Source organism: Misgurnus anguillicaudatus, chromosome 22, assembly GCF_027580225.2.
Source record: "Misgurnus anguillicaudatus chromosome 22, ASM2758022v2, whole genome shotgun sequence".
Classification (NCBI taxonomy): domain Eukaryota; kingdom Metazoa; phylum Chordata; class Actinopteri; order Cypriniformes; family Cobitidae; genus Misgurnus; species Misgurnus anguillicaudatus.
The window spans coordinates 33,244,593-33,271,521 of NC_073358.2; the positions used below are offsets into that span (position 1 = coordinate 33,244,593).

At 39.0% G+C, this 26,929-nt stretch overlaps 1 protein-coding gene across 1 annotated transcript in view; it reads left to right on the forward strand.

The window, feature by feature from the left end:
- Positions 1-23,818, forward strand: part of spns2 (SPNS lysolipid transporter 2, sphingosine-1-phosphate) — an 86,473-nt gene extending 62,655 nt beyond the window's left edge. Inside the window, exons 5-13 of the mRNA XM_055199412.2 lie at positions 2,112-2,178; positions 4,798-4,940; positions 5,782-5,934; positions 6,035-6,224; positions 8,789-8,854; positions 9,453-9,551; positions 15,132-15,295; positions 17,691-17,727; positions 20,852-23,818. Coding sequence (XP_055055387.1) covers positions 2,112-2,178; positions 4,798-4,940; positions 5,782-5,934; positions 6,035-6,224; positions 8,789-8,854; positions 9,453-9,551; positions 15,132-15,295; positions 17,691-17,727; positions 20,852-20,863 — 931 coding nt within the window. The 3' untranslated portion in view covers positions 20,864-23,818. The remainder of the gene's footprint in view (positions 1-2,111; positions 2,179-4,797; positions 4,941-5,781; positions 5,935-6,034; positions 6,225-8,788; positions 8,855-9,452; positions 9,552-15,131; positions 15,296-17,690; positions 17,728-20,851) is intronic.
- Positions 23,819-26,929: the final 3,111 nt, after the last annotated feature.

A 26,929-nucleotide genomic window follows, 5' to 3' on the forward strand; every position in this document is an offset into this window, starting at 1 on the left:
TTAGAAATAAAGCTTTGAAAAATAGTTTTTCACGGTGATACCGTAGAAAAGCAATATTTTTTGGTTCTTCAAAGAACCTTTCAGTCAAAGGTTCTTAAAATATCATTACTTTCCTACCTTTTAAAGTTTTTTTGGATGGAAAATGTTCATATGCTGCATTCAGACCAGCCGCGGTAGAGGCGTCAAGCGTGAATGAGCCGTTTAGCGCGGTGCGGTAGACACGATTCCGCCTGAATGGCGCGAATTGAGGGTTGCCGTGGCAAACGCGCAACTTGAAAAATTTGAACTTTGGCAGAAAAACGCGGCGCGTTAACCAATCAGGAGCTTGCTCTAGTAGTGACGTGATTACAGGAAGCGGGCGGAGGCGCAGAAGCCTATGAAAGGCCCTCCCATGACGTGAATTTCCACGTGAATATCCTGATGACTAGAATTTCACGCACGACTGAAGCGAGTAAACTCAAAATGTTTAAGCGGCAAACTAGACGCGGTAGGCGCGAATTTGACACCTCAAACGCGGCTGGTGTGAACCCACGGTTAAAGAGATAAATGAAAATTCTGTCATCATTTACTCATCCTGATGTGGTTTTAAACCTTATAATATAAATAGTTTTGACGTCATCACTTAAAGATGTCTATTGGGTGTCCCGCTTTTTTCTTTCTGGGTGTTTTCTGCATTCCATCAAATAATTTATTGTCAGGTTTCTTCAAATGGGTAGGGCGTATGGTTACATTAAAGGAATAGTTAACTTTAAAATGAAAATTCTGTCAACATCACCTGTATAAATTTCTTTTTTCTGATGAACACAAAAGAAGATATTTTGAGAACGGATGGTAAACACACAGCAGATAGTGACCATTGACTTCCATAGTAGGAATAGGAAAAAAATATTTTGAAAGTATTGTGATAAATGATGAAGAAAATATTTTGATAAATGATGGTAAGCACACAGTTGACGTTACCCATTAAATTCCATCATATTTTTTATTGCTACTATGGGAGTCAATGGTCACTATCTGCTGTGTGTTTACCATCATTTCTCAAAATATCTTCTTTTGTGTTCATCAGAAAAAAAGAAATCCATACAGGTGATGTTGACAGAATTTTCATTTTAAAGTTAACTATTCCTTTAATGTAACCATACGCCCTACCCATTTGCAGAAACCTGACAATAAATTATTTGATGGAATGCAGAAAACACCCAGAAAGAAAAAAGCGGGACACCCAATAGACATCTTTAAGTGATGACGTCAAAACTATTTATATATATCGACAGGTGACAGCTAGTCAAATAACATCTAGCGTCTCTTGAACCACATAATCGGCCAGCAAATAGAATAGTTGTTGTGTGATTCATCCACTCTGAGATCATAACAATGTAATTATGAACCTTAGCAGACTGTAAACAGGACGTACAGCTGAGGGAGTTTGGTCTGCGTCTGAAGAATCGTGACTCACGACATCCCACCTTAAGTGCCTTTCTTCATCCGATTCCTATAATGGCACTTGCATGCCCTTTAAAAACTCCAAGAAAAGTTCATGCACTGTGCAGCCACATCATCTAACTACTGACGGGAATTCAGAGTGTTAAATTTATGAGAATAAGGTCAATTGAACATTTGATGTTGGCGTTTCACCACAGTCCCCGAATCTAGAATCAGTTTGGAAAACTGGCTTGTATCCCTAATGATCTTCTCTGCCTTTATCTGTCGCTCGCTCCCAAAGCCGATCTGTCACTCTAGGTCCCTGAGTGAAGCTAAGTGGTTGACTCACTTACATAGCCAGAGGTGATGTTCAGTGTAAATCCATTATCAGGCGCATTAGTATGCATGCTGAGCACAGCCAGCACATGAAAGTTTTAGGGTGCATGACACAGCTTTGGGTGGGGAAGACAGATGGGCATGAGAAGCAGAAAGAGAGCAAGCCAGACATGCCAATGTCTGGGAGTTTATGACTAGAATATAACGTGTGCTTAAATAGGTGATATAATTAAAGTGCACATCATATTTTTATATCATCAATGATATATTATTATTTTAATTGCGTATGCATTCTGTGTATCATCTAGCGACATTTATATATGTGATTATATGTTTTACTCTCTCCTCCACAGTGGTCTCGGATACATCCTAGGATCCATAGCTAAAGATGCTGGAGGGGGTTGGTTCTGGGCACTAAGGGTAAGAGATTTTCATGTGTGAATCCCTCTGTATGTGTATCAATATTTAAGAGGAAGCACGTGTAGCTTCCAGAAATACCCACCATTTCCTTTTGTCTAAATATCTCTTAAACCCATGGCAGACAGGTGAATCCCAAAATACTTTTTATCGTCTCTACATTCCTACTCCCTTGAAGCCTCGGCGCTGGCCACTGACGATCCAGCCAGCTTAAGCGCATTCATTTAGCATTACCGCCAACTCCTTTGGGTCTCTCTCACACCCGGTATCCTTAAGTCTTTCATTTAATGCAATAACAACCTCTTCACACACAGTTCTCACTGCAGTCTTTGTAAGCGAACCCCCTCTTTGCCTCGGTTTCGGCAGCACAAAGACCCTTTTGTTGGAGATATTCCTAAGGTATTACAGCCCCTAACCAAAGAGCCAAACCAAGCACCTTTTAATAGTAGAACTCATACTGAATAAAGGGAAGGGATCTTTTTCGACCACTTTGTAATGAAAGTAGAAATATTTTAGAAAGCCAGGCCTTTCACTTGCTCCGTTTAACTTTAACAGGTGAATGCTTAACTTAACAGGTGGACTTCGTTAGTCATTCCTATTGTGGTCATAAAGAATGCACAGAGGGTCTTATCGTGAACCTGAATTATGCTCCGTGTGTGGCTGCCTCTTTAAACACCCGTGCCATTCGGTTGTCAAGCTCTTAGGGCTAATAGCAGACTTTAAGAGGAGCGTTAAACCCCCGAGCTAACAAAAACACCTCTCTACATGACACTTTTATGGCCCTCGGAGACGTGGATGGCTTTATTCCGAGTTACTTTTCGGGAACGCTTTTGCAAACAGTAGCAGAGCACCATTGTTTAAGCGTTAACACGACTAGGGTAAAACATTCCCTGCGAGGACAAAGCTCAGGGTCGAGAGGAGAATTAATCATCACTAGTACTTTAAATGAGTGTGAAAACAGACTGTCATATCCTGCTCCAAGAAGGGAAAAAACACTCCTTGCCACCTTCCGCTTGTTTTGCTGGCTTCAAAAGCACTCAGTGGCCTTCCTTTCTTGAAGAGGGAGCAAGTGGGGTGCCTTTTTTTGGAGTGGAGACTATATGGTGTTCCACGTGTGGGATTATGTCGTAATTATTGCGACACGTATCAATCTTCTGCAGATCAGAGAGGAAATTACACCCTGATCTCTCTTTCTTTGATGACACTTTTGATCTATAACCGGTGTCCACCTTTCCAACTTTAACCTTAACTGGCGCAAAGGAATCCACCATGCTAGCCTTTAGATTGGCAGGAAATACCAAAGCTGAGCACGGGACGGAGTCAGAGTTCAGATGACTTATCAACGCAGGCTTTGATATATACCAAAAGAGTACAGGAGGGATCCCTGCAGTATGACCCCCCCCCCCCCCCCAAAAAAGGTTTACTGCAAAGACCTCTTTGACGGCTGCTGGATTTTCTAGTTATGGAGCGATAACAAGACCAAATCCAGGGTTTAAAGAAAAACTGCAGCTCTTTATCAAAAGCACATAGAGACACATTTATGTATTTAAGTATTGAATCGCGGTATAGTGCAATTCTGATTTTTGCACTGCAGATTACAACACCAGTACAAGTGTACATACATAGTCGCATGCATACAGTATACACTAAGGCACGGCATTTACAGCAAAGCTTTGCATTAATGTGCTATAAATGATCTCCTGGAGGATTGCACCTGACAGACAGAATTGCTTTGGCTTTCACGAGCGACTGAGGGCCGTCCATGTGGGCGAGCGAACCGACTAACACACATACACTCGCATTACACACATGCACACTACTGCCTTGCTGCAGCCATCAGGAAGGATGATAAAAGAGATAATAGCTCATGGCCTGGTGGATCACAGCTGCTTCCACACAAGGGAGAAAAACTGGGAAAGAAAAACACCTACTGAAGTCCTATTGACACAGCAGTGTACAGTGTCAGCAGCGGTATACAAACTGACTTAATTTTACAAAAATCTTCTCAGTAAACATCAGATAATCACAAAAAAGCACCATAGTATGGACCAAAATGTTAAACAAATCGCTAGACTAAACTTGTAGTTATTCAATAGACGAGATTTTGTTTGACAGTGGCACTGACTCATTGTAATACCAGAAAATGTTGGGATAGTTACAGTACAGTGTAGGGGAGATTGGGGCAATAAAAACCATGTGATGGAATTGAAAACTCGGTCTTATGGGAAAATATATGTGATTTCCAAATAGGCTACGACCACTCAAAGATTTGATCCCTAACTGTGGGTTCACATCAGATGCGAGTTCAACGATTTGCGCAAGTAGATTACATACAAAGTCAATGCAAAGATGCGATCAGACGCGTCCTCGTGTGGGGCGATGCGAATGACGCGAAAACATGCACTATTCGCCTCAAAACGCGTCTTCGCCCAAGTTGAAAATATTCGCATGACACAAAGTTTAATCCCGCAAGTAATCTAGAGTGAGTTACGCAATGGTGTGTACGTAGCATTAGACAAGTTAATATCATGTTTAAAGGTTATAATTGGATAAATTGTAACACTATTTTTTTTTAAATAAACAAATTTAGTCTCTACATAAAGATGTATCTTCTGTATCAAGGTTTCTCCAATGTTGGGATTGACTGCCGGAACCCTCATTCTTATATTCGTTCCTGAACCAAAGAGAGGGACTGCTGACCAGCTTGGAGGAGGGATAAGGATACGGACTTCCTGGCTCTGTGACATGAAAGCTCTTGCCAAAAAGTATGCCAATATTAAAATTTTTTTTCCCGGATCTTTAACTTAAAGCCAAATGTGATTATATTTGGTAAGAAATAATAGTGCGTATGTGGATTCAAAATACGTAAGGTAAAGGAATGACTTTGAAAACCTTATTTGTTTGGAAAATAAACATAATGAGGGCTTAAAGGGACATTCCACTTTTTTGAAAATATGCTAATTTTCAGCTCCCCTAGAGTTAATCATTTGATTCTTACTGTTTTGGAATCCATTCAGCTGATCTCCATGTCTGGCGCTAGCACTTTTAGCATAGCTTAGCACAATCCATTGAATCCGATTAGACTGTTAGCATCACGCTAAAAAAAGATCAAAGAGTTTTGATATTTTTCCTATTTAAAACTTGACTATTCTGTAGTTACATCATGTACTAAGACAGAGAGAAAATTAAAAGTTGTGATTTTCTAGCCAGATATGGCTAGGAACTGTATTCTCATTCTGGCATAGTAATTAAGGACTTTGCTGCTGTAACATGGCTGCAGGAGGCGCAATGATATAACGTAGTGCCTGAAATTAGTCCCCTGCTATTAAAAGTAACAAGTGTAATGGCAGAAGAGTTTTAAATAGGAAAAATTTCTAATCTCTTTGGTTATTTTTAGCCCGATGCTAATGTTCTAATCAGATTCAATGGATTATGCTAAGCTATGCTAAAAGTGGTAGCGCCAGACCAAAATCAGATGTTTAACTTTAGGGGAGCTAGAAAATGAGCATATTTTCAAAAAAGTGGAGTGTACCTTTAAGACAGTATTATTTTTGTGATTAAAATTTATTATTTTATAACAATATACCCCTGATGTGCTCCCCCCAGCCGTAGTTACGTCTTCTCATCGTTGGCGTCGGCCGCGGTGTCATTTGCCACGGGTGCGTTTGGGATCTGGATCCCGCAGTACCTTTTCAGAGCCCAGGTGGTGCAGAAGACCGCACACAGCTGCACCACTCAGCCATGTAGCAGCAAAGACAGGTCAGAACACACATGTACACGCTTAACACACACACACTCAAATAAAAAAAATCCCATTACTTTCAAACACAAAGGTTACATGTCTCTCTCTCATCTTCAGTCTGATATTCGGGGCCATCACCTGTGTAACTGGTTTGTTGGGAGTGGTGATCGGCGCTGTGACCACACGACTCTTTCGACAGAAGACCGAGCGTGCCGACCCACTGGTGTGTGCGGTCAGCATGCTGGGCTCCGCTATCTTCATCTGCCTCATCTTCGTTGTGGCCAAGAAGAGCATTGTGGGCGCATACGTAAGTGGCCTTATTGTTTGAGTTAAATGTTCTTATGCTTAGTGAAAACATGCTGTTTTAGTGTCTATGACTACAGTGCAGTGCTTTGGCTATTGCTGAATCTATTGTTGTTCTAATTTTGATCAGATGCTTTAATAGTTCTCGTCTATTGGCTGCCATGTTATTGTGGTGTACCTATATGTGCAATCTCTGATAAAACTCACATCTTACTAATCTCTTATCACAAGTTCTCTCAAAGCTAGGTCATTTATATTCAAATTTCAGTATAAAGGTTTAAACGATTTAAGGTCTTTTGCATGTAGTTGCTTTAAAGCCCATAGTTGCTTGGCAGGGTTGTTAGGTTCAAACCCAACACTAAATGAATAAGAAAGGCAGGCAGGCAGGCACTGCTTGCTTTATTGGCATGTAAACCAGGAAAAGGGTGCAGTTATTGCTGAGAAACAAAAGGACTGCCATTTTTAAGTTTTAAGCTTTATAAGAAAACAAATTTAAACCAGGTCACTCACATTTAAAAAACAGGTCAGAACAAAATGCTCAATGCTCTGCAATAAATTACTTAACGTATTTTTAGGGACTGTTAGCTTTTCTTGTGGACAAAAGAACTTGTTACACTGTTATAATACCACCTATATGGTGTTGCTGTACGTCTAATACATTTTATTTACATTGGACAACATTTGAATGCCATGCCTTAACTATGAAAGGCTTGGGCTACTAACTGTACCTTAAAGGAATACACCACAGTTTTTACTATGTTCTTACCTCAACTTAGATGAATTAATACACACCATTCTTTTTTCAATGCGTGCACTTTAAATCTTTGTACAGCGCTCCGTGAATGTGTTAGCATTTAGCCTAGCCTCATTCATTCCTATGGCTCCAAACAAAAGTTTTATTTTGTTCGACCATACTTACTCGTGTAAATACTCATGTAACAGTGATTAAATAGAGAAAACATGGAAGTGTTTGGTGGCTTCTAAATTCATCCCTGTTTGGAGCCATAGGAATGAATGGGGCTAGGCTAAATGCTAACACATTCACAATGCGCTGTACAAAGATTAAGTGCACGCATTGAATAAAAAGAAGTATGTATTAATTAGTCTACGTTGAGGTAAGAACATAGTAAAATATTGAAAAACAGTGGTGTTTTCCTTTAAATCCGAATATAACTTTTCCAAAATGTTGTAAAATCTGGTTGTATTTGTCACATGCAATGTCCTATATCAGTCTTAAATAGAGAAACAGCTTGTGCAGATTAAACAGTACGTGAACACAGATTTTTGGGTATTTATAGAAATTAACAGCAGGGACAGAACATGGAGACATATCTACATAAACTTTAAGCACATGCCTTTATGCCACTTTTTTATATTATGCCATTAGTTATATAATGGTACAAATATACCTGGATTATCTTCTCTTTGCCTTTATTAACAGCTTAAGACAGAGACACTATGCCACTAAATACTGTATGCCACTGATTCATGCCAGCTTTTCAAACAAGGTAGCATTATAGCGGAAGTGCTAAATAAAAAAATATACTTAGCTACCAACTAAAGACATAAGCACCCCTTAAACACCTATCAAGAAGCCTCTGTAATTACATCCAAATGTACCGTATAAAAAACAAGGAATCTAAAACTTTAAGTAGTGAAAATATTTGGGGGCGAGAAAATGTGATAGTGACAGATGTGCTGTCTGAGAATGTGACAGGGTGCTGGAGAGAGGCCGAGCGAGAGAGTGTCTGTTCCAGCAAGGACAGCTGCTGTCTCCTCGGTGTACTGACTGATCAAACTACAGCCTTTAACCAGAGTCCTGCAGGGCTTTACAGTTTTAGCCTGGCTGTCCGTCCGTCACACTGTCTGAGCCTTAACTCACTTTGGGACAGGGTTTCTTACATGTAAACACACACACAAAATGCTTTTAAGTATTATTTTACACCGATGTATACTAAAAATGGAATGTTGTGGACGTGCACACACAACGTGCCAAACCTTCGCCTCTGCTTTACACCCTGAGGTTGTCCCGCTGTCAGTTATGCTCAACATACCTCTCTCAGCATAAAACAAAACCCTGTCAGATACAGAACAGCCACTGGAGATATCAAATTCCCCTGCAATGTAAGGTTTTTCCCACAATCCCGTCTGGACCGACCTCAGGTCTGCCCGGCAGCTGCCGTCAGTCACATTTGTACACAGTCAAGTCACTCTGTTTAGCAGAGATTTTCAATACTTCTCTTAATTTGGCAGTAAGCAGTTTGGAAATTGGGACTAGACGCTGTGTGACGGCAGTTAAATTTTGTGGGAAACCTGAAGTCAGTTAGTCTCTTCTCATGGAACTGGAAAAGTGTGTTTACATATATTGCTAAATTAAGTTTTCAGTTGTCAGACATAAAATTGCATTTGATGCAACTGCTTTAAATTTGAGTTTATTTTTATTTAGTAGCCTTTGACCAGCATTAAACACTGCTTTCTATATATGAAAGGTAAAGTTGTCATTACATAGAAATTATAAATGAAATGCAATTGACCTTTCTTTTTTTCTGTTATTTCTGTTTCTCTCAGATCTGCATTTTCATTGGAGAGACGCTGCTGTTTTTGAACTGGGCCATCACTGCGGACATTTTAATGGTACGTATTGAAAGCCTGTATTTATCGGCAGGGCTGAGTGGAAACTTTAAAGCCCTTAACTGTAACAAAAGTGGTCATCTTCTCAAGCTAGTTTCTTATTTTGAATGCTAGGATGCATGACTACAAGGTTTGGTATATGGCCTGGGTGGGGCCCAAGACAAAATTGCTGCCTTTGATTGCTCTTAATGGAAATGCCACTCGTGGAAAATAAAACGGAATAACAATTTCAGTTTGTGTTTTTGCGTTTGAATCGAATGAATTAGGAAAAGGCGAGATGAGTGTGTGTGTGTGTGTTAAGAGTACACAGAGAGAGCGCGTGTGTTTGTGTTTAAGACAGAGTGAAAGATTTAGTAAGAAAAGCTGTCGTGAACTTTTGTGAGCCAAGCGTTTTCTACATACTTAAACTCCAGCCAGCCTCAGAGCGGATGAAAAAGTCTGACAGTGGTGGAACTTTAATGGTCACACGGTGAACAATGTCTTCTTAAGTAAATACTTGGTGGATTCTTTGTTTTCCTGTTATGATTTAATGTGAAATTTTCACTCTTGTTTTCCCATTAACTCTCTTGAACCTGTTCTCTCTATTTCTCTCTTTCTGTAGTATGTTGTCATACCAACTAGAAGAGCCACTGCTGTTGCCTTTCAAGGCTTTACCTCACATTTACTAGGGGACGCTGGGAGCCCGTACCTCATTGGCCTGGTAAGAATATCTAACACACACTGTAAACCCAAATTAGTGAGCAGTACTCAGTTCATGAACTTAAAAAACACTTTCTTTTAGAGGTTAAATATTTTGATTAGACTGTAAATCCCGACAAGTTCAGAGTACTCAAAACCTTTAAGTAAACCATAAATAATATTTATAAATTACAATGAATCCTAACTTAAACGTTTACATTTAATTGTTTTTAATATTTAAAAGTACAAAAAATAAAAGTACACTATACTTAAAACTACCGTTTCATCTTAAAGGGATAGTTCATCTTAAAATGAAAATTCTGTCATCATTTACTCATCCTCATGTTGTTCTAAACCTGTATGAATTAATTTTTTCTGATGAACACAGAAGATGATATTTTAAGAAATGATGGTAAACACACAGCAGATAGTGACCATTGACTGCCATAGTAGGAAAAAAATATTTTGGAAGTATTGTGATAAATAATGAAGAAAATATTTTGATAAATGATGGTAAGCACACAGTTGATGGTACTCATTAAATTCCATCATATTTTTTATTACTACTATGGAAGTCAATGGTCATTATCTGCAGTGTGTTAACCATCATTTCTCAAATTATCTTCTTTTGTGTTCATCAGAAAAAAGAAATTCATACAGGTTTAGAACAACATGAGGATGAGTAAATGACAGAATTTTCATTTTAAGGTGAACTATCCCTTTAAGTCAGGGATGGGCAACTTCGGTCCTGGAGGGCCGGTGTCCTGCAGAGTTTAGCTCCGACTTGCCTCAGCACACCTGCCTAAAAGTTTCAAGTATGCCTAGTAAGACCTTAATTGGCTGCTTCGGGTGTGTTTATTTATGGTTGGAGCTAAACTCTGCAGGACACCGGCCCTCCAAGACCGAAGTTGCCTATCCCTGCTTTAAGTAGTGTTTATCAGTGTTGGTAACGCATTACAAGTAACATGCATTACGTAATTTTATACCACGGGTCTGTTGAATGCTGTATTTTGATTGGCTGAGAAATGTTCCGTGGGTATGCATTAATTTCTGATAACCGCACACCTAACTTGTCAAATGTCTTAAAAATAGGCACCAGAGCAATGTTTGTGGTAACCGTGGTATAACAGGAATAATTGACTCCGGTCCTTTGATTTATTTGAAAATAATGCACACTCTGCTTCGCGTCGTGCCGCATTGCACCTTGGGTGTGCATTATTTTCTTATAATTTAATGGTCCGTCGTCAATTATTCCTTACATATTACTTTTCTGAAGTAACGAGTAAAGTAATACATCGATTTTTAAATGTACACATTAATATTTGAGTAATTTTTTTCAAAAAAGTAATGCGAGTTACTTTTCAGTTTAATTAATTAATTAAAAAAGTAACGCTAAGTTAAAAAAGTAACGCAAAAGTAACGTAAGTATTACTTTCCGTGAAAAGTAACTAAGAAATGCAATTAGTTACTTTTTTGGGGAGTACCTTAATATTGTAATGCATTACTTTTCTGAACAACGGTAACTACAAAACTAAAAAATAGCAAATTTTTCTAACATAAATGAATGTTTAACAACAGCTGAGTCTTTCTCTTTAATGAAAACCCCATAAAATATTACTTCATTTCAAAAAATGCTCTCGTAATGCGTTCTCATGCTAAGCATGCTGTGAACTGGAATGCCTTCTCAACCAATCATGTTGATTTAACGTTAAACTGAAGTAAATTTGCTGTGCCAGAATCTTTCTTAGCTTAACTGGCAGCTCGAATGCCATGAAACTCATAACAACCACCAAAAGTTTGTAATTATTTGCAGTGTTTGTTAAAATGAGGCTGTTGTATTGAAATGACTCCGTTTGGAAGTTATAAATACAGTTTTTGAGTTAGCAAAGTTCTTCAAGTCTCTTAAGTTGAATAAACTTTTTACTGTTTGAGTACAGTTCACTCAGTTTCAATGGGTAACTTTGCTTAGCACATTAAATGGATAACCGTTATCATTTTATTGACAAACAAACAGTTTTGAGAGATAACATGACGTTTAAAAAACAGAAGTGAGTTAGATGTCTATATTCAGGTTTTATGTAAAGATACCCAAAAAAGCACATTCGACACGACTCCTATTCTTTAGATCACAATGGCGTATTTTCAGTAAAAAGCCCTCCAAAGGTTTTTTATTTTTCTGATCTGCGTCTCTTTCCAGTAATACTTGTCCTCAGGAGACATAAATTCTGTTGTTGCGTTACAAAGCTACATTCATGCACAAGTGTTCCCTTCGGACTCTTAAGCACTTCTGTCTTACAATAAGCCGCCGTTCCTTGGGCCGTGCGATATTGTGCTCTCCGATTTCTAACGCCGGCCCTGGCGCTGTTTCCCATTTCCGATTTCCATTCTCGTTCATGTTAACAAAACAATTCCAAACCGATCACAGTGCAATGTAACCACCATTCTTCTCAACTCTGGAAAAAGACACAGTGGTTCCTAGACTTCCGACTCCTGCCAGACATTCCTGGGATTCTGAACAGGAGGCATTGGAGCTGATCCAAGTTAAACAGTAACGTCTATAGAGGATTTTGACAGGTTCAGGTTCATGCGGACTCCGGGGTCAGGCCTATTATTCACTTAATTCATTATCACATTCAACCCCAAGTGCAAGTACATTTACAGCATGTACTTAGGAAGAGATTGCTTGGCCTTTATCTGTTACTTGAACACACACATTGTTTAAAAGTATGACCGCGCAAAGGAAAAAGTGTGACTAATCTGCCTGTGAGTTGTTTATACAATTTTTTTATCATTCCATCACAGACGTTGGAATTTGATCCACCTGTCTGGCACAGATAATGATTTTATGCCACAATATTGTTATGCTGGGATATAGCTCGGACTTTACAGAGAATGCAGCAGGTAGATAGTAAACAATTTTCCAGCCAGACTAAAACTAGTCTTGTACTCCAGAAGACATGCAAATACGAGAACGGTTAGAAAAATTAGCATTTCAGGGTCCAGACGTGCCTTAAGCCGTCCTAATTGACAGGAATGTGTTGGCCTTCTCTCAAAGAGCAGGGGTCAAGTTCACTCGGATGCAGTGTAAGCAACCTACCACATTCCATCTACTTGAATTTCTCTACCTGCGGTTCTCAGTAACTCTATAGCAGACAGCAAGGCAGTGCGGTTATGACAATGCCAAATGTTTTGTTACATATTTTGTGTGTTTTAGTTTTGTGGCAATGAGTGAAGGCTGTGCTGAATTAAAGTGACCTAGCTACTTCTGGGAAAGCAAGTGTGCTATTACGCTGAATAATGGTCTTGGGGTTCATCCTCAAAGGAAATCTTTAGGCCTGTCAAATTCACGAATGTGTGACCAAACCATGCATCAACACACAGATACTCGATAATTTCTGACAAGCTGGTGAGAAGGTTCCTGTGACGTACTTGAGTCCTCCAACGCTAAAGAACAACAAGAAGAGTTTTTAGAGGATAACCACAGGAACTTTGACACTAGACAATCACACTGTAGTGTTTCCAGACATTGGACGTGCATGGTGTCTGACTCGGAGCAATGTTATTTGGGTAGAAATATAGATTTCTGGTAGACTTTAAAACATGTATTAGGCCCTGTTCACACGTACAGGGTTATTTTGAAAAACTGAGACATTTCCCTTCATTTGCGCCCTTCGTTTACACGCAAACGGAGAACTCGCCTCTGAATCCGATTCTCTCTAAAAAAAAAAAAAAATCCAGAGTGGAGATTTTAAAAATCTTCGGTTACACGGTTGCATGTAAACTGAGACAAACGGATGCTAGGCAGCCAACATCACAGTATGCGCCAGAGATCGCACCTACACCAAAAGTGCGACCTTGTTCAAAAGAGGAACAGGAATAGGGCTGCACGATAAATCGCATGTGTTTGTCACGCGCATCACGCCAGTAATGCCGGTTCGTTGATTAGTATTAAATCGCTATCAGCTGTTTCAAATGGAGCAGCTTTAACTACACAGAGCCGTAGTTCACTGACAATCGGGGCATTTTCGCTTTAATTATCGGGGACGTATCGCCTGCGATATGTATGCGATATGGCCCAGCTTGTCAGGGAACTACGGCTCTGTGCAGTCAATGTCACGCAATCTGAAATCAGCTGTTGGCGATTTAATACTAATCAAGGAACCTGCATTATTGACGTGATGCGCGTGGTATCGCATACGATTTATCGGGCAACCCTAAACAGGAAGTAATTTGTTGCTGTTTTCGGGATTCTGATTGGCTTACGTGGGCTTGAGCTTCTCGTTACACCGCCACCTAGAGGTTTGGCATGCTCTTGACGGCATATATACATGAGTTCATGTCAATAAACACTTTTCTGAAAACTGACATGTGTGCACAAAGTTATTTTTGAAACCAAAGAGGTTGAAATGTCCATTTATGAAAATAGTCGCTCACGTGTAAACGTAGTCTTACTGTGGGTGCAAACCAGCCGCATTTGAGGCGTCAAATTCGCGTCTACCGTGTCTAGTTTGCTGCTTGAACATTTTGAGTTTACTCGCTTCATTCACGTGTGAAAGGCGCGTGTGAAGTTCTGGTCATCGAGACATTCACGTGGAAATTTGCGTCATGGGAGGGGCTTCTGCGACTTCGCTGGCTTCCCGTAATCACGTCACTACTAAAGCAATCTCCTGATTGTATTCCCGCGGCAAAACTCAATTCGCGGCTTTCGTGCGAATGATGTGGAATCGGCATCTACTGCGGCGCTTTTAACGTTTCATTCACCCGGTGAGACCTTCAGACGCGCATCAACGTGTCTTCACATTGACTTAACATTGAAATCACTTGCGCTTGACGCCTCTACCGCGGCTGGTGTGAACGCAGCATTAGGCAAACAGCACTTGTCTTACACACATTGTTTGTGTGCGCCAAACCTATGAACAAAATGGCATTTTCCTTGCAATGCTACATTTCACCGTAACTGATATAAAAACATTCAGAGCACCTGTTTGTAGCTCTACACACTTACAGCAAAGTGGGTGGTGCAATTATTTATAAAAACAGACTATTAGCCACAATCTACATCAATCTTATCTTGAAAAAATTTATTTAGACATGCACTAGAAACACCCTATTTTATTTTATTTGAAGAAATAGCTCAACATTAATGTTTGGCATACTAAATGCATGAGATATGTGCACGCTAGGAGTGTGGGCCACACACACAGACCTCACTGTCAGCACCCACTCACACATCTTTTTGAATCAGCATTCCCACTCCACCCATGGGACCCGCGCCTTAGTTCTTATGATAACAGATTAATTTAGTAATTATATCAGAAGTACTGTACACTCTCAGAAAAAAGGACCCAAATCTGTCACTTTTTAAAAAGTACACCTTTGTACCTAAAGGGTACATATTAGTACCTTAAAGATACATGTTGGTGCATGTTGGTTGCTGTAACACATCTTGTGTTGTCCCTTTCATTACTTGAACACAAAATTAACAGAAAATGACACATAATGTGGTAAATAGGATAACACAAAACAAAACAATGTGTTAAAAATTAACACATCCTTTTTTTTAGCTTGTACTAACAAGTGTTCTTTTTTTGTCTTCCTGCAGATATCAGACTCGCTGCAGAAGAGCTATACCATGTCAGAGTTATGGCAGTTCCTGAGCTTGGGCTATGCCCTCATGCTTTGCCCCTTCGTCATCGTTCTGGGAGGGATGTTTTTCCTCGCCACCGCCCTGTTCTATCTCGATGATCGTGACAAAGCGGAGCAACAGTGAGTACCTGTGCCTTTACCCATAACCTTAGATTGACGGTATTCAGCTCAATTTTCAATGAAAATCATTTTAATTTATGCATTTGTTAGACATTTCTATCCAAAGGGACTTACAATGCATTAAAAGCAATACATTTGAATAAGTACACGTGTTCCCTGGGAACCTTTTGCACTGCTAACACAATGCTGTACTGGATCACTTACTGTATGCTTGTAAGGTGCTTCAGTTATCTAATGACAAGGTGCTTTAGTTCACCCCCAAGATTTGATGCTTTACATTCCTAAATGGGTTTTCATTTGTCATTTCCTCCACTTACAATGACGGGCCAAAGAATAGCTGTTGCCATGGTGATTTTGGCTATCTTGACTATCCATGTGTGCCCGGTGAATAGCCTCAGGTGGATCTGGCTAATCCGAGTTAGGCTGGCGATAGGTGGACAGAGATTTATATCTATTCTCAGTCTATTCTAACAATGACAGTCTGAATAACTGATAGGATAGGATAGATTTTAAAATACTGTATATCATTTAAGTACAGCATTAAAGCTACAGTAACTAAACAGCACAAGTGCCACTTTTTCTTCAGACTTAACCCTGTCCAGAGTCACTTGAGAGAAACTGAACATCAAATAAGCACCAATGTTATCATTTGCTATTCTCACTACACCCATACATGCCAAAGCTAGACATAAAAGTATATTTACTGTCATTTTAAAATAATTATTGTTCTATTATAGTCATATTTCCTTAAAAGGTAAAGATGAACATGAACTGCGCCTCACTTTCTTTTTTGCGGCGGTCTTTTATCAAGTGGATTTCCTGTGTGTGTTGCCACTCAAAAATGACTTCCTTCCTGTCTGCTTGGGGACATTTTTAGGCAGGGTGGTATCTTGGATTACTGCGGCCTTTCTAAAGATCTTCCCACGATAGGTCTTGGAGACACAACCCATGAGGTTGATGTTTCCTCTTGTCTAGCCACTCATTACAAACATTGCTTTGTAAGTTAGAAGTAACCTTATATAGCACTTCTCATATTATTGCCATTAAATGATACAGAAATAAATAACCATTTGGCTATACATATATGTATAAATACATGTGTATATGAGTAATAGTATTTAAAGAAGCGAACTACAGTATCATTATATAGTAGGATGCACACTTTAAAAAGATGTTTCACCACACCAGTGTGAAGCAAGGCTTTCTTGGCCACCGAATTGCATCCTGTATGAACCACATAATCCTGCACGGGCGCTTTAATGCTTCACATTTTTTAATAAACAGCAACCAGGGAGCAAATTTGGAAAATGAGCTGTTGGAAAAGCTCCAGTATTTAGCACCGCAGTAATTTATGGACACAGGCGAGTGGGGATAGATATTTTGCAATAATGTTTTATTTAATCATATTTTCTATAATATGCAATGTATTGAAATACACTCACAGTGCTCAGCAGCTTTTCAGATTAAACACTCATATTTGTGGATTCAGTAAATCGTCTTGAAAATAACATCCTGTGCATTAGTACATTAAACAACCCATACTTTTTTATATAACATCCACAATAAAAGTTTTTCTTAAGCAGTGCATCATTCCACGCTTTAGTGGAGTCTAAAAATAGACCTTTTATTAGAACTGTGCTTTTCATGCCCAGTAGTATTGTATTCACAATATCTTTTAAAGTGTTCCCCCTTGTCCTTATGCGTCCTCTTCTATTTATAAACCACACCATGCTAAATGAAAGCTGCTCACTGAAGCGAAGGAATATATATCGAGCTTGAAAAGTGCTTTATTATTTCTAACTCGTAAGCTGCTTTGGGCCGAAAGGAAGCTATTTATAGCACAGGGAATACACTGCGCACCCCGAGCAGTCACGCAAAAATGAACGCATTCATCTCATATCCTTTGCTATGCTGGCATCGGATGGTATGGCGTCCATTGGGACACATTTTATAAATGTAAACACCCCTGAACTGCTTTTGGGCAAGACTAGCACATTTCAGTGAAGCTGGAAGTGAAAAAGCCAACAGTTTGCATGTCCTGTCAGTTGCACAGATAAGAAGAAAAGCAAAGAACTCAATTCTTAAAATCAAAAATAAAGGTCATGTCAATGGTATTTTTCCCCAAATTGAGGAACCGTATGTCAATTTAACTCAGAATTATGATTTTTCCTGCATCAAGAACCAGGTTCTTTTACTACCCCAGTCGTTTGTGGTCACACTGACTCGCATAACCGCTAGCTGCCTCTGCGTTACCTCATACTCAGAGCTTTAGCTTCCAGATTTCACATTTCATTATTGCTGCTACAAATTTGTACTTGAATGGACCTTGCCTATATGATCGCAAAAGCATTCTAAGCTTTGCTTTCTCATTATTCTGTTTTCTCTGTTTCTCCAGGGGGGACCAACTTTCCCGACCGCCATCTACAGTAAAGGTAAGACCTGGTCAAATTCCTGTATTTAACTCCAACAAAGCCCCCCAGGTCATTTCCTTACGCAATTGTGTCCTGGTGACCTTTTAAAAAGAGAATACAATGGTTTAAGATTATTTATGGGAAAGCATTTAGGACGGACTGTGAGGGAGAAATGATAACATACCGCCTTTATGAAATTCCAGAGCTGCGCACTTAACCTTTTTTTACCCTTTGTTTCAGACCTCAGACCGATGCTTGTTCGGTCTCTTTTGAATAGAATTCAATTGTTTATTGTATTATCTATGGGCTATTGATAGTCAAGTTATTTGAGCGGTTAATAATCTCAAATCTGGCTCCGCTTCAAGGTCTATTCCTGCCCCCTTCTCCTTCTTCTCTTATCAGCTTTTAACACTCAGTGTTATGAGTCTGATTGTATAATTACAGTTGCTCTACTTGCCCCGAAGAACGAACGCAGCATCAAAAGAAAGAAAAAGAAAACATCTTACATTTGAGGAAACAGGCTTTTGGCTGCCAGACTTTTAGGTGGAGGACAATGTGTGTGGGAGCAGTACACTAAAACAAACATGTCCCCAAACTATTCGGTTGCGAGGGTGGATATTCCCTCTTTATGTTATTGTGATTGTTAAATTTGGCTTAAAATTGACTATTATAGTCTGTTGCAGTTAAGCTGCCCCAAGTCTATGCTTCCTACTCATGTTCACTTTGTAATTATCAAAACCATATTTACTGCATTTAGTCCCTAATTTAATTAGAAAGTGTAAAAACATCCCAGTCTTAGGGCGTACGCCACACAGCCTTCAGCAATCTCCTGATGTTCATCTGGGTTGCCATTAAATCAATATGTTATCTTTGCTGGACCGAGCACCAACCGTGGCCTTGAGGGCAAGCCTGTTAGAGGCACGTAAATTAGCATAAATGAGAAGACATACTGCCCCGGTCACTTATATAAATGGGAAAAGTTCTCTGATCAATGAAGTGTATAGGGGTCAAAGCACAAAGTGGACAGGAAACAGCAGCATTACATAATATACAGACATCCACACGTGCGCTGTAAGAAGCGTGGTGATGTGACCACAATAGTGGGGGTGAGGGACAATGCATATTGTGGCATGATAGTCATGATGAGGGCAGAAGGAAAGTCCTGCTACCAATGCAGGAAAAATGTGAGAGAGGGGTGAAATGTACAGAGAGGGTGAAACCAACAGAGGGCAATGGAAAATGAAGTGATGCCTTTGAATTATATAGCAGATGGAGGATGTGGTAATCCAAAGCTAAAGCGATGCAACACTTTAAGGGATTAGGTTGTTTGAGGGATATTTCGATGTTTTTACTGAAAGAACAAAAAGCCGTCACCTGTGATAATATTAAAATTAAATCCAGACCCGTTAATAATTGGCCCGTTACCCGACCTGTACCCGCACACGTATAAATCACACACGCTAAAATCATTTTAATTAAAGTGCTTTATTTTTATCTCATATCTCTCTCAACATCACGACAGCGCCATGAATGGGCTAATGAAACAGGCTAAAGTGTGCTTTGTTTTGTGCCATTTAAGTAGCCTACCATCGGCACCTAAATAGGCTACACTGTAAAAATACTTTGCTGCCTTAAAATTTTTTGTTGAATCAACTCGGATTTGCAAGTCATTTCAACTTACTATTATTTATCTTGACTAGAGATGAGTTGTTATAACTACAGGTGAGTTGTTATAACTTATAAAATTAAGTTGACTTCTCTCAACTGTATTTTGTAAGTTGTGACAACTCATCTCTGTTGACATGACTTGTGGATCTGAGTTGATTTAACAAAAAATTTTAACCCCCCAGTCACATTGGCTACAAGAGACAGAGACAGAGCGACCGGCTACTATTCATTCAATGGGAGTGGCCGTTTGCCAGAGACAAGGGATGAGCTCGCCGCTGCGCGAGCAAGGTTGGGCCAAAATAGACAAGCAGGCTATTTTATGCAAATGCTGAGCGATGCGACAAAGCAACTGCCAATCGGAGTGAAGGAGCAGCTTGACGTAGGTCTGTGGTCAAGTCTGAGAAAATAATTCAAGATGGCGGAAAATGCGTATTTATGTATATATCTGATAAGTTTGACATTTTATCTCATATATTTTGTTACTTTTATTGAGAAATAAATACTTTTAAATCCAAAAACACCGTTCTTGTAATGTAACAATACCTCTAAAGTGACTTTTGATACCGCTTTTAGAAACTAGCCAAGGAACGCCCATCAAGCGAGTGCGTGTTGCTCACTTTTGTAGCTAATGTGACTTGTTGTTTGCAACCATGGGGTATAATAACCCAGCAGTTGGGTTAAAATAACCCAGCATTGGGTCAATTTTTAACCCAGCACATGGTCTGTCCAATATTTACCCATTATGGGTCAAAAATAACCCAGCCATTTTTAGAGTGTAGACACTTTTATGCGGGTATCCGCGGGTACCCGGCCCATAGAAAATGTGAAAAAGTTCAACCCAGTAACTTAGTTTTGGTAAACCATTCTCTGAAAGCATGTGAAAAAATAGCTCATTGAAATTTGGCTCCCTTTGTGATGTCCGAAGGGGATAATACCGCCCCTTAATCTGCACTATCCGACCACGGCACTGCCATTTAGTGCAGAGATCAGCTCATTTAAAAGGACACACCCTATTTTTTCTCACACCCACACAGTGGCAATTTTAACATGCTATAATAAATTATCTATATGGTATTTCGAGCAAGAACTTCACATATGTACTCTGGGGACACCAGAGATTTATTTCAGATCTTATCAAAATTTCAGGTCTTGCAAAATGTCCCATTTAAAATTACACTAAATCAAATATTTGTCAGATGTGGGATAGACACATTGGGATGTCAGCGGGGGGGCTGGGGACAGCATTACACCCAGCAATAGAGAACTGAGAAGATCAGTAGCATGTGTGTTTGTGTGAGTGTGTTTGGTTTGGCTTACCAGCAGCACGCAGATGGCTCGGTGGGTTACCGAGTTATAATAATTAAAATGAAACTTCATGTTGTGAAACCAGAGACTGGAATGTTATTGCACCAAATCTTATTCAACAACTACAACAGGAAGACACTTACACATTTCTCTCTTTCTATCTCTCTCTCAGATCACCAAATGAGAAGGCTACAATGAAGTGGGCAAGCGGAGACGACAAACAGAAGGAAGAAACCTAGCAGCTAACTCACAAAACGCACATGCAACATTTTCTATTATCACTGCATCATCATCTCTGCTTTATCCGCTCATTCGTTGGAGGGCTTTTCGGATTAAAGACTTTGCTTGCCCCTTGGAAACCTCGATCGCACCTCGTCTGCTGGCAAGAGTCAATGCAATGTATAAAGGTCAGCCAATCAGCAGCTGTGCAGCTTTTAATGATGTATAGTAAGAGGGGTAAATAAAGAGCCACTCGGGTTCTTAATGGGTATTTCGAGGGTGAATTAGCACTCTCTGTGCCATACTACTGAACACAGCACGGACACACTCGTGTCCGGAACGCTGCCTGTCGATCTGCACCAAGTGCCATAGCATCATTCCTAAAGGGGACCAGTACCGATCATGCTAACAAGTCAACAGGGCTCAACGGTAAACCTAAATATGTAATATACACTATGAAACATAACTACAAACCGAGCCCTGCCTTAAGAACTCCAGCAGATGCGTAGGTCTGGTCCTCTGTTTCTTTTATAAAGAGCTTTTTCTTTGCTCATTATGTATTTTTGCTTTCTTCTCAGCACTTACCATTTAATGCAGTGCCATTTATATCATGCACTCACGCATGACACCTGAGACAAGTGAAATTATCGTTTCTATTCTTCTCTAACTGTGCGTTTATAAAACCGAAACTGGAGGAACTTGTAAAGACAGCGTATACTTTAGCTGAAAAGGACACTGGATTGTAAATATTATCTTTTTCTAATGAAGAAAACTTGTAAAGCCTTTCATACTGAGCTCGCAGCAACCGATCAGAAGTAACCTAGCAGTCCGCCAGGTTAAATAGGACACAGGCACATCACACAGTTTGCCCAAGAGAAAAGCAGAAATACTGAAAGTATTCGGACAAAGCCAAGGTTATCGTCGCTTATCTTGCAACTGTGTTTTTTAGTGCAGATTTTTTTCCATAGTGCCGGGTTACACAACCAGCCAGGCCAGATTCAAAGCTCGGTCTACAAGAATGAAGTCTTTGTATGATGGGTTACCTTTTGGATTTACGCATCCGTTTATTTGAAAAGAAAAGAGGGAAAGAAAGGCTGATAATATGTTTCAGACATGTTTCAGTCAGCCTGCTACAATCCATCCGTTTTCAAAAGAGGGACATTAAATTTTGAGATTAAACATTTTTATAACTTTTAGGGGGAGTTTCCTTGACAGGGTTTAGATTAATCCAGACTAGGTCTATGTTAATTTAGGACATTTAAAAAAAACTATACTGGTGTGCATCTTGAGACAAAACAATGGCACTGATATATGTTAAAATACGTCAGATATTTTTAAATTAAGGTAGCTCAAACATGCATTTGGGACTAGGATAAGGCCTGTCCGGGAAACCGCCCCTTAAGATTTGGCACAAATCATTTTATTTTTTATTCAGAGAAATTAGTTTTTAGCTTAAAATGTGAATATTTTGCATGAAAAGCCTTAGAAACGAAGGGATACTGCACTGGCAGAAAATATATATTGCTGTTAATGGCCTGTGTGGTTTGGCTTCAGAATATAGTGCGTAATATATGCAATTTTAAAAAAACATAAAAGCTTTGACAGTGGCAATAATTTGAATATTTTCATAAGATTTCATTAAGATTTCTCAGTTCACACCGCTGTCACTTTTTTCGCAAACTGGTGTTACGAAGCAAACGTGTGTCTGTGTCTTAAACAATTCTGTTCTTAAAGGGAAACAGAGGCTTTTTCCCATCATAAAAAGCACCTTGCCTGTTGATCAAAGGGGGAAAAGCTTTATCATAATCTTTTATTTTTTATTTTTTGAAGGTCTGACTTAAGTTGTCAGAATGTTACCGTCCCTATTCGCCAGTCATATCCTCTAAGCTTAAGTCAGGTGAAAAGCCTTTGAATGTGATTCTGTCCAATCCAATGTGTTTACACATGCAAATTGATCTTAATGAAGCTTTTGTATTGTTATTCTTTTACAGATGTCTTTTTTCTTTCTTTTTACAAATATGAGTTTTATATATATATATATATAAACACTATAAAGATAAACTATATTATGCAGCGATTTTAATATATTGTAAACTGCTTTGATGCAATGTATTTATTATGTTTTTGTTAAGTTTATTCACTACCCGTGCTGATAAGATGGTATAAAGGGAAAATGTATGTTATAGATATTATGTACAGTTTTTTGTTCAAAAAATGCCCACAAGTCCTCATCACCATTGTTCATCTCAGCGATCTGTGTGTTCACAGATCAACACGAGCCAATTATTTACACACGCGCACACACAGGCACAGCATGCCAAAAAAATGACACGTGTATGATTATTTTTGTTACAAGAATGATCTGATCATTTACCTGATTGTTTTTTGTTTTTTTGCACAAGTATCTGGGTGTGTAACTGGTGTGCTTATCAGGGGGTTTGTTTTACTGTCTAATCCAATAGTTTGACACTGGCATCAAGTGCTAGCTTTGAGGGATTATTACCCATTCACTGCCTGGCTACTAGCTTTTAAAAGTTAAATTACATGCTGACAATTATTATTATATGATTATTGCTTATTTGTTTGAAAGGCAACGCTCACAGTGATCTGGAGATGAATGGCTTAATATTTCTAACGCCAAGTTTACCAACAAAAAACAACAAAAAAAGTGTGAGATCATTGTCAATCGTGATCAATCGTGAGAGTTGGGTATTTCAGAATGCACATTTTCTTGTCATACAAGAATTCTGTAAAATGTAACCTATTTCTGATATTAAGCAGAAGTTAAAAGGTGATTTTATTTTTAGAGCATATGTGATTATAAAGAAGAAAAGTATCTAGGACGTTTACTGTGATGCTCCCACGGGGATATAAACCCTATATGTAACTGATCAAAATAAACTTATTTAATCAAAACGCAGCAATATGTTGTCTTCTTTTATTCAATTCAGCACAAGGGCCAATACTAAAGCAATAAACTCGAAGAAAGCTGAGCTGGCTTGCTGGTCTGTTTGCTAGTTTTAGACGGGTTTAGGGTTTCTTCACCAGGTAGGAAGATGTTAAAAAAGGCCATCTACACTGTTAGAAAAAAAATATGTACCCCAGCTGTCACTGGGGCGCATCAAAAAGTACAGCTTTGCACCTTAAAAGTTCATAGTGGTACTATGGTGGTACATAGTGGTTCAAAGGTACATATTGGTATCAATAAGAGCTTATTATTACCTCAAAGATACATGTATATTGGTACCTAATAGTACATATTAGGACCTTTTTAAAGGGTACCGCCCCAATGACAGCTAAATAAAACAAATATTAAAGGGACACTCCATTTTTAAATTTTTTAAAAATATGCTTATTTTCCAGCTCCCCTAGAGTTAACAATTGAATTTTACCATTTTGGAGTCCATTCAGCCGATCTCCGTGTCTGGTGGTACCACTTTTAGCATAGCTTAGCATAATTCATTGAATCTGATTAGACCAATAGCATTGCGCTCCAAAAATAACCAAAGAGTATCGATATTTTTCCTATTTAAAACTTGACTCTTCTGTAGTTACATCGTGTCTTAAGACCGACGGAAAATAAAAAGTTGTGATTTTCTAGGCAGATATGGCTAGGAACTATACTCCCATTCTGGCGTAATAATCAAGGACTTACTGGGTGCAGCAGGCGCAATGATATTACGCAGGGCCCGAAAATAGTCCCCAGCAATTGAAAGTAACCAAGGGGACTATTTTCAATGCATAATATCACTACGCCTGCTGTAGCCATGTTACAGCAGCAAAGTGCTTGATTGTTGCGCCGGAATGGGAGTGTAGTTCCTGGACATATCTCCTTGGAAATCGCAGCTTTTAATTTTCTGTTGGTCTTGGTACACAGCGTGGCTGCAGAAGAGTCAAGTTTTAAATAGGAAAAATATTGAAACTTTTTAGTTTTTTGAGTGCGATGCTAATGGTCTAATCAGATTCAATGAATTATGCTAAGCTATGCTAAAAGTGGTACCACCAGACCGGGGGCCTCATTTATAAGATGCTGTGTAAAAACCATCCTACATTTGATCTTACGATCATTTATCAAAAATGCGTACATGTGATTGATAAACCGAACGTTCGTGCAAAAAAACGCGCGTACCCCTTTCAAATCTATAAATCGCAAATGATCTTGAACTTAGTATGCAGCCGAGCAGTTTCAGATCTCCGCCTTTAAACAATGCCTAATTAATGTCATAGACATATAAAAGTGTGCTTGTCAATGTTTAAATCTTTAACGAGCAGCAAGAATGGCATTTATTTCCAAAAACCTGCAGCAATCGGATAAGCAAAAGTGTGTACGTCTGCTCAGACCCTGACGTGGCGCTAAGTACTTTTTTCATGTCAAAGACAGTTTTTATAAATATGGACTTTCCCGTGGATTTTGCGTGCGCACACTTTACGATCAAATCTGCGTACGCATGCTTTTTAAATGAGGCCCCGGCTGAATAGATTCCAAAAACGGTAACTCAATTGATTATCTCTAGGGTAGCTGGAAAATTAGCATATTTTCAAAAAAAGTGGAGTGTCCCATTAATGAAGAACAGAGAGTCTACAGACTAGAATAACTGAAATATATATATATATATATATATATATATATATATATATATATATATATATATATATATATATATATATATATATATATATATATACATATATAATTTTTTAAGTCAACTGAAGCAGGACACCCTATCCCAAAGCTACACTTCAAGAGTTTATGAATGGGCTCTAATGTCATGGAGAGCCATTAGCACATACCTGAGAAGATAGAAAGGATACTTTTACTGCTGCAGGTGAAAGCAGGGGTGGGCTCAGGTAAGGATTCATGTTCATCGGGCAGTTTAAGGGTCCACCCAGAATTGGGGGCCTAGATAAAGTCCGTCATTGTTTATGGAGGCACTCTGCGCCTCTGTTGCCCGGCAACAGTTTCTGTGACTCCAGAGAAGAAGAATTTGGATGAAGAAGGTCACCAGTGTGTCGACAAGACATGCAAGCACACGCACACACAGTCTAAGGCATGAAACACCTACATTCCCCATTGATGAGAGTTTCGGTGAAAATATGAGAAAAATATGCCTAGCAACCATCCTCACATTCATCTATGTTACAGATGAAAGAACAATATTTGCCTACGGTGTTACTCTAACTGCGTATAATAGCAAATTGAGAAAAATCACAAATATCTGCAACAGTTGCCTCAGCTGAGAACACAATTTCCTCATACCTAAAAACTGACAAGATTCTCTGCCTTTATTCAAAAAACACATACAATAAAAGACTTGAAATGAAAGAATATTAGCAAAAAGTCAACCGATAATGATGAGGTGTTTAACTTTAGTTAAACATAATTGATTGCTCAAACTTACAATCTATGGTTGCATTCAATCACAGCTATTGATCACAGCAGCTTTTCTAATCACAAGTGACCCTCCTCTAACCTTTCCTCAGAATCCTTTACAGTATCTATTTAACCCTTAAATACATATATTGGGTCTTTAGAGGCCTGGAATGTCATTACTACATAATTTTAACAATGTATATCGGTGTTATATGCATTGCGGGTTGCTAAAGACCCAAATATGTGATGAGTGAAACATTCATCCATTTAAGGGTTAGAGGAAACAGTGCATCCCAATCCTGGTCATCGAGGACACCCTCCCAAAAAGTTTTAGATGTCTCCTTATTTAACACACCTGATTTAACTCATCCGCTTGTTAGGGAGACATGTTTACCATTTTGGAAGGAGGCTAATTAGTTGAATCTGGTGTTTAAAATAAGGAAACATTTAAACCTTTTTGGAAGGGGGTCCTTGAGGACCAGGATTGGGAAAAACTGATCTATACAAAACACAATGCTTAATAAGTTCACAAGCCAGACAGTTTCAAAATTAGTTCATAAACGAAGATGTGTCTGTGATGGTGATATGGAGAGGAAGCTAAAATGCTAATTTAAACTATATCGCATCCTGTCATGAGTGGAGCATCTGTTGGGATTTTAT